The following is a 17,565-nucleotide window of genomic DNA, read 5'->3' on the forward strand; positions in this document are numbered from 1 at the left end:
TTGGAAGCATGCCCAGCGCCTGCCAAACAGAACACCAGAGCATGCAGAATTGGTAAATGTACATACTAGTTGTACATGGAAATAATGGTAGTAACAAGAAATTCTTGATAGGATTCACAGTTTGTCTGGTTATGCTGGTTTGTGATGACAACTACTGTACAGTATATAATAAATGTTCATTTTTTAGTTCAACAATAAATGTGAATTCTTCTTCATGGAAAAATAAGACATCCCCTGAAAATAAGACCTAGCACATCTTTGGGAGAAAAAATTAATATAAGACACTGTCTTATTTTCGGGGAAACATGGTATCGGGGCTGCTTTGAATGTGGTTTTCCTGCTTCTTGGCAAGGGGTTGGACCGAATGGCCCACGGGGTCTCTTCCAACTCTAGGATTCTATGACTCTTAAAAAGGAAAATCAGTCTGTTTTGCAAGTCTTGCAAATACTGATTAATTATTAGTAAATGTTTGCATTTTATATGTATTTTGTATGCTTATATACCTGGAACCTTGCAAAAAATTATTGGATAGAAAGGGGCCATTTTAGACACTTCCTATGATTTAATTTTAAAGGTGGAGTTACTGCTTGAGAGGTATAGGTATAGGTCTGCTTTTTTCCACATCTGGTGGGAATGCAAAATTATACAGCATATGTGGCTTGATATATTAGACCTGATCACTCATCCGCCCTGAGTCCCTTCGGGGAGATAGGGCAGAATAGAAATAAAGTGTTTTTAATTATTATTATTCATATATAGAATCACCATCCTTTCTATAAATAGGGTGCCGAGTAGCCTTTGTGGATACAAAAACAGTATATTTTGATTCCCTCCAAAATGCACCAAAAGCTACCTAAGGTGAAAAAATGCATCTTGGCCAAAAGTAAAACTTAACAAGAACCATCAAATCACATTGGAACCAGAAACAAAGATTGGCCTCTGCCACCAGCACAGTTTCCCCATCCTTTTCATAAGTCAAATGTATATCTTGCTACATTTTGACATTTTCACAGTGGTACCCAAGTCATGAACCTTCATTGTATTTCATTTAACAGCAACTAAGCTTCAGGTAGCTAAAATGTGAAACTCTCATTTTTTATTCCAAGGCTGTGAAATTGGCATATCGTGACATTTTCTCATTGTTGAATATAGTGCGCACCAAATTAATGGAAATATAGTCAGAATTAAACTAGATGCCTGTCTGTTTACCTGGAAAAAATTGCTCAATCTCTTCTTGATCTTGATCCTATAGCACAGCCTGACACATCCTATACACTATCGTCATCTGAGATGAACTCTGAAGTTTAACTTAAAGCATCCTTTCAGACTTTATCTGTAATACATGTAAGATGAATTAAGCTAAGTTTTGCCAAATTTCCCAAGTATTTCTCAAGCTGATACACAGTACTGGAGGCTGGAAAACTGAGATATGGAGCTAATTGCATTTTCTCTTGATATTTTTCTTTACAGGAAACCAAGACCCAGTGTGTTCGAATTGCTACCAAAGGTAAGAGGTTTTCCCTCTCTAAACAAGAGAAGTTTTAGATCTTGGTTTGGAGCTAATTAAATGTGTCATGGCTGTTGTCTGGAATTTGTATTTAGAGTGAATAAGTTAAAGTGCCAGTTAAATATCTGACCTCTCGGTTTAGTGTTTTTAAAATGTGACATGGTATAACCCCCTAGGATTCTTTTGTCAGAATTGCTTTATGAAGAAAAGGAAACCATGGCATGAAGAAGCATTTTTAGAGCATGCAATGAAAGCTCATTTTACCTGCTAAAGGATGCTTAGGTTCCAGATTTTATAATGAGTATTTTTACTCCTGTCCTGCTGGGCCAGCTTCCTATAGAAAAATGGAGAACAGGATAGGCATGTATTCTGACCTAGTAGTTCTTCATTTGTTTTTAATTAATGAAAACAACAGATAGTGTGACATGTTAAGTGGGCAGAGGCAATGTTTTTAAGTACCAATAAGAGACCTTGAAAATTTAGTTTTAAAAGTAATGAATTACTGTTATATTTCCTATATCCTCCCAAGTGCTCAAATTGCAATTGAAAAATAACTACTTCCTTTTCTGACAAAAGTGATCAAAATTATTAGTTGTAATTGCCTGTAATTACATCTGAATGCTAGATGCCACTGGCCTTGCATCTCACCCACCCACCCCCTTATTCTCACAACATCCTTGCTGTGACATAAACCCTTTATTTTGTAAAGTAGGTCAGGCGGAGTGTGACTAGCCCAAGTTCATTCATTCAGTTTCATGACTCATTGCAGACCAGGATCCGGATATCCCAAATCACCCATCCAGCATTCTAACCACTCTGCCACATTTCATCTCAAGCCAATGATCTCATCCTAAACAAGTATAAGTATTAGGACAGTAATAAGATTTGTTTGTCATTAAAACTGTGTGTCTGGTTCTTAAAAACAGAATGAAAAATTCTACATCCATATAGATAACCAAATAGAGGTGAACCATCTACACCATCTACACTGGCCATTTAATGCAGTTCAAAGCTAGCTTCAAACTACAGCAGTCAGACAACAGACCCCCATAAACATGTGTGGAAGACAGCTCTTAATGTGCATCAGTGTTCTGTGGTTTGTGTAATCACCGTCCAAGCCTCAAACTGGTTCTAAGATTTCCTATGCTGTCATCTGCACAGTGAAACCACTTTCTTCAATACCAGCTTGGAACTGCATTAAATGGTCAGTGTAGATGGGGCCTTAGAAGACAGGTAGTATCCATCCATTATGTACCCAGAGGATGGGGAGAGAAAATTAATTATAATTTTGACATTTCAAATCCGTCTCCTTCTCAGTGCAATTATGTCTATAATCCTCACAACAATCATGAGATGCAAGTTAGTACATTGAACATCCCTCTTATGAAATGCTTGTGGCCAGAAGTATTTTAGATTTTGGATATTTTTATATTTTGGAATACTTCCACTTGCACATATGTAGATAATGAGATATCTTGGAGATAGGACTCAAATCTAAACACAAAATACATTTACCTTTCATATATTCCTTAAACACATAGCCAGAAAATAACTGTATACAACATTTCTAATAATTTTGTGCTTGAAACAAAGTGTGTGTACATGGAACCATCAGAAAGCAAAGGTATCTCTATCTCAGTAACTCCTGTGGATGATTTTGAATGATAGAATATTAGATTGGTCAATATTTTTAGTACATTAATTTACTTGTGAAATAATTTTATAGTCAGTAGTGAGATATATCAACAAGCTTTGAATTTCCTATGTAGCTTATTTTGGGCTGTGTTGCCACTGAATCAGGAGGAGCACCTGGCATGTATTTAATTTGAGAGATGGGAGCTTGACAGGCTGTGGCCCATTTGTTGATAGCATGCTGCTCTTGGCTAAACAAGGTCCCTTTCTGTGTACACCTATGGCAAATTTAAATTACTTAATGCCTCTGAGGCTTGGAGCATAGCCCAGAGTGGAAAATCTGAAATCAAATTATTTCTGATAAGCACGTCTCATAATCACAAGCAATAAATACCAAGGACCCAGAATCATTTTGCTACCTATTTTGGCAGCTGTCCTCAACCCTGCAAGACTCTCTTTGTCTTCTGTAACACAATTTAGTAACTTGTAAATCAGCCAAACTTTAGGTACTTAATGTTTCCAGGTAAACTCTAATTGCATGACACACACACACACACACAGACAGTAGAGTCTGTCTTATCCAACATAAATGGGCCGACATAACGTTCGATAAGCAAAAATGTTGGATAATAAGGAGGGATTAAGGAAAAACCTATTAAACATCAAATTACGTTATAATTTTACAAATTAAGCTCCAAAACATCATAGAATCGTAGAGTTGGAAGAGACCTCACGGGCCGGGCCATCCAGTCCAACCCTCTGCAAGAAGCAGGAAAATCTCATGTTTTACAACAAATTGACAGAAAAAGCAGTTCAGTACATGGTAACCTTATGTAGAAATTATTATATTTATGAAATTAGCACCAAAACATTGCAATGTATTGAAACATTGACTACAAAAACATTGATTACTAAAAGGCAGACAGCGTTGAATAATACAGAACATTGGATAAGTGAAGGTTGGATAAGCAAGACTCTACTGTGTATGTGTGTGTATACACACACACACACACACACACACACTTTTCATAAAGCAAGATGCATTTTCATATAATTAAATAGTGTTCAAGGAAATATTCATTTGGAAATGCTTATAAAAACCATTTGTAGAGACAGCCGATAGAGCACACAACTATGAAGGGTAACTAGGGATGTGTTCAGACAACAATCACCTTAGTCCTAGACACTTACTGATAAGCCATGTGCAGAGCAGGTCCAAGGTAATTTTCAATTATAGGCAAACAGATATTTTGCCCCCCCCCAAAAAAAAAAAAACAATCACTAAAAAATAAAAGCCTAAATAAAGAACAACACTCTGAAAACTGGGGAAATCCAGACAGGAAGCAATCAGGGACAGCTAACTCCTCCCAAAAAAAGATTCTCCCAGACAAGAGGAAGCCAGGCCTTGAAGCCACAGGGCCATTAAATGCTAATCGAGGTGATTAATTACAACATCCACACCTGCCTCCCAACAGACAAGAGCTCTTTCTCCCACCCTGGACATAATTCCACAGACAAATAAATCCCACTTGCCTTGCTTCCAACAGATGGCAGCAGGCTCCGAAGCCCCGGTGCGGGCTCCGGAAGGTCCACCTGGCCCACCAGAAGGCCCGACACGGGCTCCCGGAGCCTGCGCTGGGCTTTCCAGAGCCCGCATTGGGCCTTGTGGTGGGCCAGGCAGCCCGAAGGAGGAGGCAGGGGGTGCCGCCATACTCCCAGGGGCCTCAACTGCGCCCCTGGAATGATTGTGCCACAGGCAACCGCCTAAATGGCCTCGCCAGTGGACCGCCTCTGGCCATGTGCTTCTTTCTATGAGATCCCCATGAGATGTGCCAGGTCTTCACTACTGAGCTTTTCATGTCGCATGCTAAGTAGTAGTGGAGATGTTACCATATAGCTTATTGTCTTTAATTGCCATTGGAAAATGAAAGAAAGAAAAAATGGTGCTGTGTAAAACTTGATCTCTTTTATACCTGCAGCTGAGTCTCTTCCCACCCACTACTTATTGTAACTTCAAAGTATCATTCAGTTGTAAAATCTTGAGCCTTTTCATGCTGCACAATTATAGTGCTTTAATTCCATTTTAATAGGCATGCCTGAATCATATGGGATCCTAGGGGTTTGATGAGGCTCTCTAGCTGAACATTCAAAATGTTGTCCTTGTGTACTTCAAGCCCATTACTTTCCCAAGATCAACCAGTGAGTCTTCATTACTGAGCAGGGATTTGAACCCTGGTCTCCAGAGTCATAGTTCAGTGCTGAAACCACTAGAACTTGCTGGCTCTTATAGATTCTCAATACATGCAATAACATTCCAGCAATTGGAATACCTGGTAAGGAATTATATTAGAAATTAGTTTGTGATGTGCACAATTCTCAACTTATTTTCAATGCAGTTAATCTTAGAAGGCTAGTGTCTGTTTTCCCACAGGATGTATAAAATATTAATACATACTTTTATGTATGTTGTGACATGCCTTCTAGTGTATTTCCCAGCAGTATTACATTCTTTGTGGATCTGTTTTATTCAAACAGAATCTACTTGAAACCAAATTTGTTTTTCGGCTCCCTAGCGGGAGTTGTTTACTAAAAATAAACAAATAACAAGTTTCATTTCCAGCCTGTATGCCATTTGTTTTTAACAAGTGAAATACCTGAGTAATTCGGAATGTTGTGCAGAAGAAAGCTCACAATATTGGGAACATTGCAACAAATGCATTATTTGCTGGTTGCTCCTTATTGTTCTCGAATAACAGTGACCCTGAGGAGTTGGTAAAATTTGTTTAGTGGGGGTTTAGTACAAGGTCATGCACTGGGTTTCCATGAATGAGTAGGAATGTGAGACCTGGTCTCTAGGGTCTTAGTCCCAAACTAAAACTACGCTCATTGATGCTGATGCTGATTGTATTTTTCCTTCCCTCTTTACTGTTTATGTAGGAAATATGACATTTATTAAGGATGGAATTTCCCTTGCTGTTACTTGAATTATAGTCACGTTGTCGATATGGATGATAATTCTATGTTCTTTATATTGACAAAGCATAGTGGGAGAGGGACTGAGAAAAAACACTCCTCAGAAAGTCACGAGATGTGCATGTGTATACAATATGATCCCCATACCTTTCACCGACCGCATTCAACAAAATACGTTCTTTCCTGGAATTTTCTTAGTTATCCAGGGTGACTCTGTGCTCGAAGTTGTTCATTTCAGTGGGATTCACTATTATCCATGGTATCCTGTTTCCATGGTAAGTTCCATAGTATAGATCCAGGATGGTGAAGGTTGTCCTGTATAAAGAAAAAAAACATATATAGGCAATGTGATTGTTTTGTTTATAAATTGTGTTGAAAAGGATTTGGGACTATTCTAATAACATCCAAAGCTGTGGTATGATTCAACTTAAATGATATTTCTTTTTGTCATTTCTAATAGTATTAGACTATGAATGGACTGTGAGTTTAATTCATGCTCGAGTGGAATAGGGATTACACACCCCCATGTGCCTGTTTCATCCCGTTGTGTGTTTTTATCGTGATGGTACAAATTTATAAATCTTTAAAGCTCTTAATGCTATCCATATGTCATGTAGAAATCCTCAGAAATCTGCAAACCTGGAATCAAAAAGATAGTAATAGGCTCAGAAAGCCAAATGCAGTCCTAAACCATTCTTACAGCTAAAGATTTGTCAGCCACAGTCTTACTACTTCTAACCTTTCACATAACAAATGCTGGCTTCTCCAAGTCATCCCATTATATCAGGGTATCTTAAGTCATTTTACCAACCACTTCCTCTGATGCCATCTCTTCCCCCATCCAGTTTCTAATTGGAAGTGTAGCTGTAGCATCTGTGCTATTGCCCCAAGTGCTCTCCTTCTGTCCTCCAATCAGGAGAGCTTTTTCTTAGATTTATGTTACTGGGCATATGGACAACTGGAAGTCATTTAGTGACACCACTGCGTCCTCATTTCTTCAATATATTATCCTTATCCACAAGCTTCACTTCAGAAAGCTATTAGTTCAACCCAACCCCTTCTCAAGAGCATATATCCCTCTGATCTTTAATCCACAGTGTAAAGTGATGCTGCATGTTATCAAAACTACATGCATTAATAGAAAATATCTCTTGACCAGTCAGAGGAAGAAGAGTAAAAAGTCAGCAATTAACTCTCCTAGTGATGAGAACACAAACCTCTGAATATGAAAGTGTTTGATTTACACAAAGCTGCTGATTCTGATCTGTTTATAAGTTTTAGGATTTTTTGTTTTGTTTTTGCTTCAGTGCCTCATTGTAAATCTGAAGGATTTACATCTATGGGCCATTAGTAGTTTTGACACAAATTTAATCCAATGCAATTTAAACTTCCATTACTTTTATCCTTTGGTAGATTTAGATTTAAAATAAATGGATTTTGTGTTTTGAAAAAATTGCATTCCTCAAAGCACACATATAAGAAGACTGTAGATATTCTCTGAATCACAGTATGTGGAACTGGGAGTGATTCAAATCCAACCCCTTCCCCCAAAGGAAGAAACCCATGACCATCTAATTTTGGATTTAAAATCTCTGACAAGGCTGCATCTATACTACAGGATTAATGCAGTTTGACACCATTTTAACTGCCATGGCTCAGTGGAATAGAAGCTTGGGAGCTTTACAACGTCCATTTCTGCCAAAGAGTGCTATGCCTCACCAAACTACAGTTCCCAGGATTCCATAGTTTTGTGCCATGGCAATGAAAATGCTGTCAAACTAAATTGTTCCAGTAATATAGATGCACCTAAAGGAGGATTTGCCACCACCCTTATGCATGTAAACATGTCATTTCTTGTCTTATGACTGCTGTTTTTGGAAGCACTTATAAAATCCAGGTTCAAATGACAAAAGTGATGCCTTGCCATGCTGATCTTCTTTTCCCTGCATTGCAGGCATGATCTGAATTCACATTTTTGTGCAATGGAGAGTTGTCTCAGGAACAGAAAAACGTGGCTCCAAACAATTGATTTTTGTGTCACAGGATGAATTCTTGTCTTCCTTCTTTGCACTTATGATTTTGAAATCAGTTTTCCTTTCCTTTATAATGGGATGGTTTTTGGAATGGAAAAATCTAGCTCAATGAATTGTTTTACTTTTGATTTATGAATTACTGTTGATCCTCATTACTCATGGATTCTGCATCCACAGCTTGAAAATATTTTTTTAAAAATCCAAAAGATAGACCTTGCATTTGCTATTTTACATAAGAGAAATCGTTTTATTATAACATTCAATATACAGCAATGAGACTTGTGCATCAACAGATTTGGGTATGTATCAGAGGGAGGGGGAGTGAAGAAGGTGAACTGCAATGGATATCAAGGGCCTGCTGTGTTATTTATATGTAGATCACACTAATTATATATATATATATATATATATATATATATATATATATATATATATATATATATATGTATATACACATACACATACATACACACACACACACACACACACACACACACACACACTAATGATAAATATATATCCCAATATATATGACCGAAAGGTTCACAGTTCAAATCTAGGGAGCGAATTGAGCCTCCGCTATTAGCCCCAACTTCTGCCAACCTAGAATCATAGAAGCATAGAATAGTAGAGTTGGAAGAGACCTCATGGGCCATCCAGTCCAACCCCCTGCCAAGAAGCAGGAAATCGCATTCAAAGCACCCCCGACAGATGGCCATCCAGCCTCTGTTTAAAAGCCTCCAAAGAAGGAGCCTCCACCACACTCTGGGGCAGAGAGTTCCACTGCCGAACAGCTCTCACAGTGAGGAAGTTCTTCCTAATGTTCAGATGGAATCTCCTTTCCTGTAGTTTGAAGCCATTGTTCCGCGTCCTAGTCTGCAGGGCAGCAGAAAACAAGCTTGCTCCCTCCTCCCTATGAGTTCCCCTCACATATTTGTACATGGCTATCATGTCTCCTCTTAGTCTTCTCTTCTGCAGGCTAAACATGCCCAGTTCTTTAAGCCTCTCCTCATAGGGCTTGTTCTCCAGACCTTTGATCATTTTAGTTTCCCTCCTCTGGACACATTCCAGCTTGTCAACATCTCCCTTCAACTGTGGTGCCCAGAATTGGACACAGTATTCCAGGTGTGGTCTGACCAAGGCAGAATAGAGGGGGAGCATGACTTCCCTGGATCTAGACGCTATACCCCTATTGATGCAGGCCAGAATCCCATTGGCCTTTCCTCTCCCCTTTGTTCTATTTCTGTGAAAGAGGTTATAGCCCTCAATGGCTACATTCCAGTGATGGGAGTCATCCCACCAGGTTTCAGTGATGCCTATGACGTCGTACGTGTGGTGCTGTGCTAAAAGTTGGAGTTCGTCTTGCTTATTTCCCATGCTCTGTGCATTAGTGTAAAGACATGTAAGCCCCTGTGACCTTCCCCCGAGCTGTTTTTTTGGGATTATTGTGCTCTCGGTACTTGGTCCTTGCTGTGTTTGTGCAGCCCTCAGTTTAGCCTTTTGGCGGTTCCCTGTGGTCGTGGGTAATATAGTGTTTGCCAGGCTGTTGTTCCCCTAGCAGTTTGAAAACATACAAATGTGAGTAGATCAATAGGTAACAGCGCTCCATGCAGTCATGCCGGCCACATGACCTTGGAGACATCTACAGACAATGCCGGCTCTTCATCTTAGAAATAGAGATGAGCACCAACCCTCAGAGTTGGACACAACTAGACTTAACATCAGGGGAAACCTTTACCTTACTTATACCTGGCTTGGGGGAGCATGAGTAAGCAGGTACTGTTTTGGGGAATGTATTGATTACGATAGGAATGCCTTTGGTCTGACCTAGCTTTTTCTCTGTTATTAAGATCCTTTCCCTACTTGATGTGAAAGCCACTTGTAAGAGAGGCAGTGGAGAAAGAGATATAGTTGGCTCTTCTTGGAATGGTCCTTTGGGATCCTGTTCTCATTCCCACCAACCTCCAAAGAAAGAAGTTGAAAATACACTTCTGACAATGTCAAGTATCCACCTTGTATTTAAAACCTTGGAATAAGAATGATTCATCTTGATTACCTGAAATAATGATATGTAGATTCAGGAGCATGGGGAGAAAAACAATGGTTATTTTGTTTTTTGTTTTTTTATAGTGCTGTCTGAGGGAATCATCTTGCAGTTATTTATAAAGTCGATCTTGGAAGTGATGTAACTAAATTTCCATTATGAAAGTGCTTTTCAGAGTGCTGAAGTAATAGTTCCATTTGTTTTCTTCATGTTAACCCATTTTCCTATTTTTCCTCTTAATTTAATCTTTCATCTTCACATAATTCATCACACTTCATTAGTTCCCTTCAAGAACAAGCTATTTTCCCCTTGCAATAGCTCTAGCAAATAGGTTGGAAATTAGATTTTTGTACCTATAACATCCAAACTCTCCACTGTCCTGTGGAACTGGCTGCCTTCCTCTGCAACAAATCAATCTTCTGTGGAGAAGCTAATGGATGAATTCCCAATTGCTTTATGTTAATCTAATCAGATTTGCGATTTTATCCATCAAGCTGCCTCTTTCACTTCTCTCAAAGCCATGAAGGATTTCTTGGACCATCAGTAGGTTTGTTCTTTTTGTCTGTTCTGCTACCAGTTGATTCTGTAGAAATCCCCACTCTTTGATGCACAATGTGTACAATCCTTTAATCTTTGACATGTTACATGGTAATCAGATTACACGTATAGCCAGGGACTATAAAACTTTGACATGTTTGTCCAGTGCTTTTGTCTGGGTGCTTCTCTGCTCTGTTATTTCTTTTGACTGTACAACATCTGAGAATTCCTCCAAGCCGTCTTAGTTTTGCAAGCTCTTCAATATTATCTCCATTTTTTCTTTGTACCACCTTATATTCTTACAGCTTTTTTCTAAGTAATAAGTATTCCTGTTTGATTGCTATGCCTTAGAGCAGGTAATATGATCCTTCACTTTAATTAATTTAGCATGGCATTTATTTTTCAATTCTTCAAATGTAAAATTTAGTGTTGTTCCTTGCCTTGTCTTAATCCCCTTTCCTTCATATTTTTCTGTAATTATTCTACCACTGGCTAGTTTCCTCTGGACTTTATATGGTCTTCTATCCAGGGCACCTATTAGGAAATCTGCCACCCATGACTTGGATGGGTATTATTATTATTATTTGATACACAACAAGATTAGTACATAGCAAACATGATCACTATGCTGGGTGCTGTATTGGATCACATGTCGGACACTTCCCAAGTGTCTAGGACTGTATGATGTATCAGCAAATAATGTGTGCAGATCCAAGTAGGGTGGCCTTTTGCAGCTGACAGATGGTAATTTTGTCATTGCCGATTGTGTTTAAATGCAGACCAAGGTCTCTAGGCACTGCATTAATGTGCCAATCACCATTGGGACCACCTTTACTGGCTTGTGCCAAAGTCTTTGCAGTTTGATCTTTAAATCCTCTTATCATGTCAGCTTTTCCAGTTGTTTCTCTTCAATCCTGCTATCGCCTGGGATTGCAACATCGATGATCCATACTTTGTTTTTTAACACAATCGTGAGGTCAGGAATATTGTGCTCCAAACTCTGTCAGTCCGAATTCAGAAGTCCCAGAGTAGTTTGACATCTTCATTTTCTGTAACCTTTTCCAGCTTGTGATCCCACCAGTTCTTTGTCACAGGCAGATGGTATTTGTGGCACAAGTTCCAATGGATCATTTGAGCAAAAGTATTAGGCCACTGCTTGTAGTCTGTCTGCGCAATCATTTCTACCCTTTCTCCAAAACTCACACTCAAGACTGGTAGAAAAAAATATACTTGAGTATCCTAGAACATTATTGCTTCTATTAATTAAAATTGAATTGGAGCAAATTTTGCTTAGTATTAGTATTGGTTATCAAGAAATATACAAATCTTTCAAAAATAACACAGACATAGCGTCTAAATGACATAAAGTAAAAAGGGAGGGAGAGCCAAATTCTATTGTATTGTGTCGTGTAACTGTCTTGAGTCCCTGTGGGTAGAAAAACAAGATGAAAATAAAGTAAGTAAATAAATAAATGTTGATTTATTTCAGCAGTTTTCTAGAACCCAGTAATTCAGCTTCAAGCATCTGCTGTGATCCTGCCATTTCTCCTTTAGTTGTGTTAAAACCTGGAATTGGGTTGGATACAATTGAAAGTGTTAATATGCCCAAAAACCCCAACTCTGAAACTGCACCATATTTTTGCCATAGCACAGGAGGACAGTTTATCTTATACTTTTCCCCATTTTATAATAATAGTTTTAACAGTGATCTAGGAGAATGATCATAATTTGGTGGCTTTTTAATTATCTGACTGCTGCTTTGCACAATCTGATTAGAAAATTGGTTTGAGAGATCACTTATCTTTATGATGCTTTTTGTTTCAATATACTTTCCAACAAACTCTAGGCCCTTCCACCATTAAAATTGCATATAGTTGGACTCTATTAAACTACTTATGTGATATCTTATAACATATTGTTTTGTTCTGTGTGTATTTAATCCTGTTTTATTGTGATTACCTGGGCATGGCCCCATATTAGCCGCCCCAAGTCCCTGTGGGGAGATGGAGACGTGATATAAAAATAAAGTTGTTGTTGTTGTTGCTGTTGTTGTTATATTGAAACATGTGAAAAGTGAAAGGGGACAAATATATCTGCCCCTAACCTATACAGTGGAATGCTGTCATTGTTTGGTTAAATGAGAGATATTCATCAAACTCAGAAGAATTTTCCAAGATTTCTTTGTATCCAGTCCATGACTTGGTTATCAGTGGGTCCATTATCCATCAACCTCTCAAAAAGTTGCAGCAAAGAAAATAAGTATAATAAATGTGAAACATTTTATAATGGAAATGGTTGCGGAATATAGATTGGTAAAACACTGGGGGGTTTGACAGCACTATAGAGGTTGTTCAGGCTTTACTGGTATATATGGACCTTGCAGCATTGCCATGAGGTATTTTAGAATCCTAATGCATGTTGGGATTTAGGCTGAAGGTAAGAGGCCTAATTTATAATTTATAATGACATTGCAGCATTATTGGCTGGCATTTATTTATTTATTTATTTATTTGCAGTATTTATATTCCGCCCTTCTCACCCCGAAGGGGACTTAGGGAGGATCACATTACACATATAAGGCAAACATTCAATGCCTTACATAGAACAAAGACAAACACAGGCTCCGAGCTGGCCTCGAACTCATGACCTCTTGGTCAGAGTGATTTGTTGCAGCTGGCTGCAGCTGGCTGCTCACCAGCCTGTGTCACAGCCCGGGCCTATTGGTTACTGGTGCTTTTAGGAGTGATCATATTACATTTACATTGGAATCACTCCACTGGCTGCCAATTAGTTTCCTGACAAAATACAAAGCGTTAGCTGTCACATAAAAAGTCTGGTATAGTTTGGGTTCAGGTTACCATTGAGGTAACCATCTCCTGCATAATCCACCCTGTACACTTAGGTCTTCTGGGGGATACTCACTTCAGTCAGCCAGGACCAGACTGGCAACTGTTAACCAGAAGACATTGTCATCAATCACCCCCAAATTGTGGAATGAGAAGAGACTTGACATCTGGGTATGGAGTTTGTGTTTAAAACACCATTAAAGACCAATATCTTCTGTCAGGCCTATCCAGATGGTTTTTAAATTATGAATTACTGCTTTTTATATGTATTCCTTTTTAATTGATGTTGTAATCTTTTTGCTGATTATATATTTTTAATTATGCACTTTCATTTGTTGTTCCCTGCCTTGATCCATAGGAAGAAGTGGTTAAGACGTTGTTGTCATCATCGTCAATAACTATTGCTTGCTTGCATTTTAATTAGTTAGGTAAATATAGAGGCTACTTTTGGAGAATTTTTGACAGCCACCCAAATTTGACACGGAAACTATTGTTTTAAGACATTATTGTATTCCTAGTGAATACTTTGTATTAACTTTGGATTTATATCATTATCATGTGTTTGAAATGTCTTTAAAAAAAAGAAACTAAGGCTCTGAGATTTGAACATTTAATTGGCTTATTCAACATCACTGTAGTATAGACAAAATTTTTATCTTGAGATCTTGGATTTCACAACTGAAAATATATGTTCATTTAAGTTTGCAGATGAACACTCTCGTATATGAAAGATGTTATTTTTATCAATTTTAATCAGATCAACACTGGCTTGAATCCTTCAGTCTAGTCATTGTAGATGTTCTGAACAGATTTTACTAAGCTGTCTCACTTGGAACAGATCTGTAGACTACTCTATAACTATAACTTCTGTTTAATCCCACTAGCTTTATTTTGATCGCCCATTCAATGTGAACTGTTACAGGTTTCAAAGAAGGATAGTCATCTTTATCCTTTACCCATTTAAAAGAAGCAGTAATAATGCTTGATGCCCAACTGCCCCAGAATTTATGATCAAATAATATCTGTTTATCCCATTTCAAAGTGCCTCTACACAAGGAAGACTTGCCTACTGCAGGGATGCAACACTACCCCAGTTCAGCTTAGTGCTTATTATCACATAACAGTTACTTTTGTGATTTAGCAGAATGACAGAGAGAGAAATCCTTTTCCCCAAATTATAGGAGATCCCGTTTTCCACTTCCAAATGTAGCAGCAATAGCTTTGGTGGTGATGGTATTTTTATTCAACACTAGGTAAAATATTTTGGCCTGATTTAGAAAGAGTATGGGGTTTTTGTTATGATGGACTGTAGAATATTAAAACTGAGGTTTTGGCAGAAAATTTCTGAATCTCAAGACAATGTTGGCCAAAGCCCTGTTTTTGAGCTCTGCTCGTTCTTGTGTTAGAAATATTGAGGATGCTAATTTATTCGGTTAAATTGGCTAGAGGTGTGTCCCAGTAGGGCAAATGATACCTTTATTTTGTAATCTAAACAGCATACATAGAATCTGGACTGTGCCTAACATTAACCAGAGAATCCTTTGATTCCTTTAGTAATTTGGAAAATAAGTATAGGTATTAGGTTGTGCTCCTGATGAAATTTTAATGAGCAATTTCACTATTGAATTACTGTGATATACATAGCTTTTTTGAAAAGGAAAAATGTCTTGCACATGATGAACAGCATGCTCATTCAAAAATGTCAAAATGATTTTCAGATGAGACTTTCATATGCTGGGGCACCACTCACAGTGCCCTCGTTGATTGTTGTAGGTCAAATAGTTCAGGAATCTGCAAACTAATCTTTCAAAAGTTTGTTGCTGGAGGGATGGCTCATGAGACATTGAATCTTAATGCTACTGTACCACTAAAATATATTTTAGCATTTAGGTTTTCAATGGCAAATGGTAAATACATTCTAACATGCAATCTGTATTTTTATGTGCAGTAGAGTAGCAAGCTGGATAATGAACAAATTTATTATTCATTCTGTCAGTTTTTGCAAATTGTCTGTGCCTTTATGTGAGTGTGTACAATTGTTGGTGTCTACACTCATTTTTCATTCAACACACATACACAAAATCTAATACATTCCTTGTTCAACCCAGGTAATGGTATGATGGCATGTGTTCCCTGTTGAAACCTGTCTGTGTGTCTAGATGGCAGATCACCACTAGATGTCCCTTATGATCCCTTGCAACTGTATAACTCTATGCCCTTCTATGGAATTAAAGCCATCAAAGCTACAATGGTCCTAGTTGACCACATATTTTGAACAAGAATCTCCATGGTATCTCTGAAAGCTTTACATGTAAAGCTATTACTGAATTTAGAAATGTCCCCCTTCCTTGTTTTAAAGACATTTCTATGCTACATATGTTTTCTGTTTAACTGTTATACAGATGTTATGCTCATCATGAGCACTGGCATCTTAATCCCATTATCAGATGAAGGATAATCTACGAGAACAATGACAATATTTCTGTTTTGATTTAGTGACATTCATAGGAATGTAGCCCAATGCATAATTTCTTCTTGTTTGTTTTTTGAACTTGTAAACCGAAACTGTATAAGATGTTGACAATGTTAATCTTGCACATAATTTGGGTTCTGTTATAGCTGCAATTAAAATTGACATTTCAGCAACCAAAGTCGGGGCAATGAAATAAATCATCATTTGTGATTTCAAAGTATGACCTTATACAAGAGATATAAGCACAATTGCATCCAGACCAGTAACATTCAGTAACTGATAACCCACTTAATCAAGCCTGGTTTGCTTTGGTTGAGCTGTGTTTCTCCCTCCAGTTAAGACCAGTCAGTTAATTTGCTCTCTCTCTCTCTCTCTCTCTCACACACACACACACACACACATATATATATACACATACATACATACACACACACACACACTCGTGTGAAAAGAGCAGAACTCAGTCAAACCAGTTCATCTTGGATATATTGTGTGTGTATCAGGGATTTCTTGGCGAATAATGTTTGCCACTGGCCCATGGTCACACAGTGGGTTCTCATGGCTCAAATGATTACCCTACACTGGTTCTTCTTATACATATTTTTCAAAGAGTATGTCTCCCTGAACTCTGCTTTTGATCAGACATGTTAGGATTGTTCTGTAATGTCAATAGAACAATGCCACTATAGTGTTATTTGTTTAGGGCTGTGTTGCTGCTACTACTAGACATAAGTGGCAGTAAAACTACACACTTGTTTCCCACTTGAACAAGGAAAATGTGTGAAGCAATTGGGTTTTTGACATGGGATTCTCCTTCCTAATCCAACATGTTGGACTGAGTGCAGACCACTTGCCAGAAGTATATGATCCTCAGAACCGGATTATAATCTTCTCTCAATTTGAACAATTCAAATAACTTTTCATTCTCTTTCTCTCAGCAGCAGCAACAGAAGAACCAGAGGTAATTCCTGACCCAGCCAAGCAGACAGATCGTGTTGTGAAAATAGCCGGAATAAGTGCTGGAATTTTAGTCTTCATTCTCCTCCTCCTTCTTGTCATATTAATTGTCAAAAAAAGGTAAGTATTGCGAATCTGTCATTTCCCTTTCATTTGATACTGTCAAGTAATTTAAAAGAAATTCTTTCACAGGTCATTTCAGGAAATATTTCTTAAGGAGAACATTGTTATTTTTGGATTAAGGCATTGTAGAGTGGAAAACCAATACCCTCCAGTAATATCAAATTTGTTTAACTAAGGGCTGTGAAAGGTATACAGGCAAAAGCATGAACAAATACAGTAAAGTAACTGAAGTAATCTTAATTTTTTACATAGCCATCCTATTTTCTTAAGGTTTAGACCAATCCTGCTCTTTCCAGTAGCCTTAATTAATTTTCAGTAGTTATGTCTAGCTAGTTGGAAAATATTTTAGGCTTCTACTAGCTTCATTTGAAACATACAGAATATTAGAAAATAGTATTTAAAATTGCATTACATCACCATAATTCTCCTGTTGGGTTATA

The 17,565-nt window shown here is 37.9% G+C and overlaps 1 protein-coding gene and 1 long non-coding RNA gene across 20 annotated transcripts in view; one reads left to right on the plus strand and one right to left on the minus strand.

The window, feature by feature from the left end:
• The window catches only part of ptprk (protein tyrosine phosphatase receptor type K), a 461,736-nt gene that overhangs the window by 389,387 nt on the left and 54,784 nt on the right, over window positions 1-17,565 (plus strand). For 13 of the 17 annotated variants that reach the window (XM_062978846.1, XM_062978854.1, XM_062978881.1 and 10 more), the window contains exons 13-14: window positions 1,471-1,507; window positions 16,984-17,122. In XM_062978846.1, the coding sequence (XP_062834916.1) occupies window positions 1,471-1,507; window positions 16,984-17,122 (176 nt within the window). The remainder of the gene's footprint in view (window positions 1-1,470; window positions 1,508-16,983; window positions 17,123-17,565) is intronic. The other 4 variants (XM_062978848.1, XM_062978865.1, XM_062978876.1 and 1 more) reach the window with 1 other exon arrangement.
• LOC134298493 (uncharacterized) overlaps window positions 1-17,565 on the minus strand; it is a 182,240-nt gene that overhangs the window by 151,015 nt on the left and 13,660 nt on the right. For all 3 annotated transcript variants that reach the window (XR_010005606.1, XR_010005599.1, XR_010005597.1), the window contains exon 2: window positions 6,260-6,427. This is a non-coding gene — a long non-coding RNA (uncharacterized LOC134298493). The remainder of the gene's footprint in view (window positions 1-6,259; window positions 6,428-17,565) is intronic.

This window comes from Anolis carolinensis, chromosome 1, assembly GCF_035594765.1.
Source record: "Anolis carolinensis isolate JA03-04 chromosome 1, rAnoCar3.1.pri, whole genome shotgun sequence".
NCBI classification, from domain to species: Eukaryota; Metazoa; Chordata; class Lepidosauria; order Squamata; family Dactyloidae; genus Anolis; species Anolis carolinensis.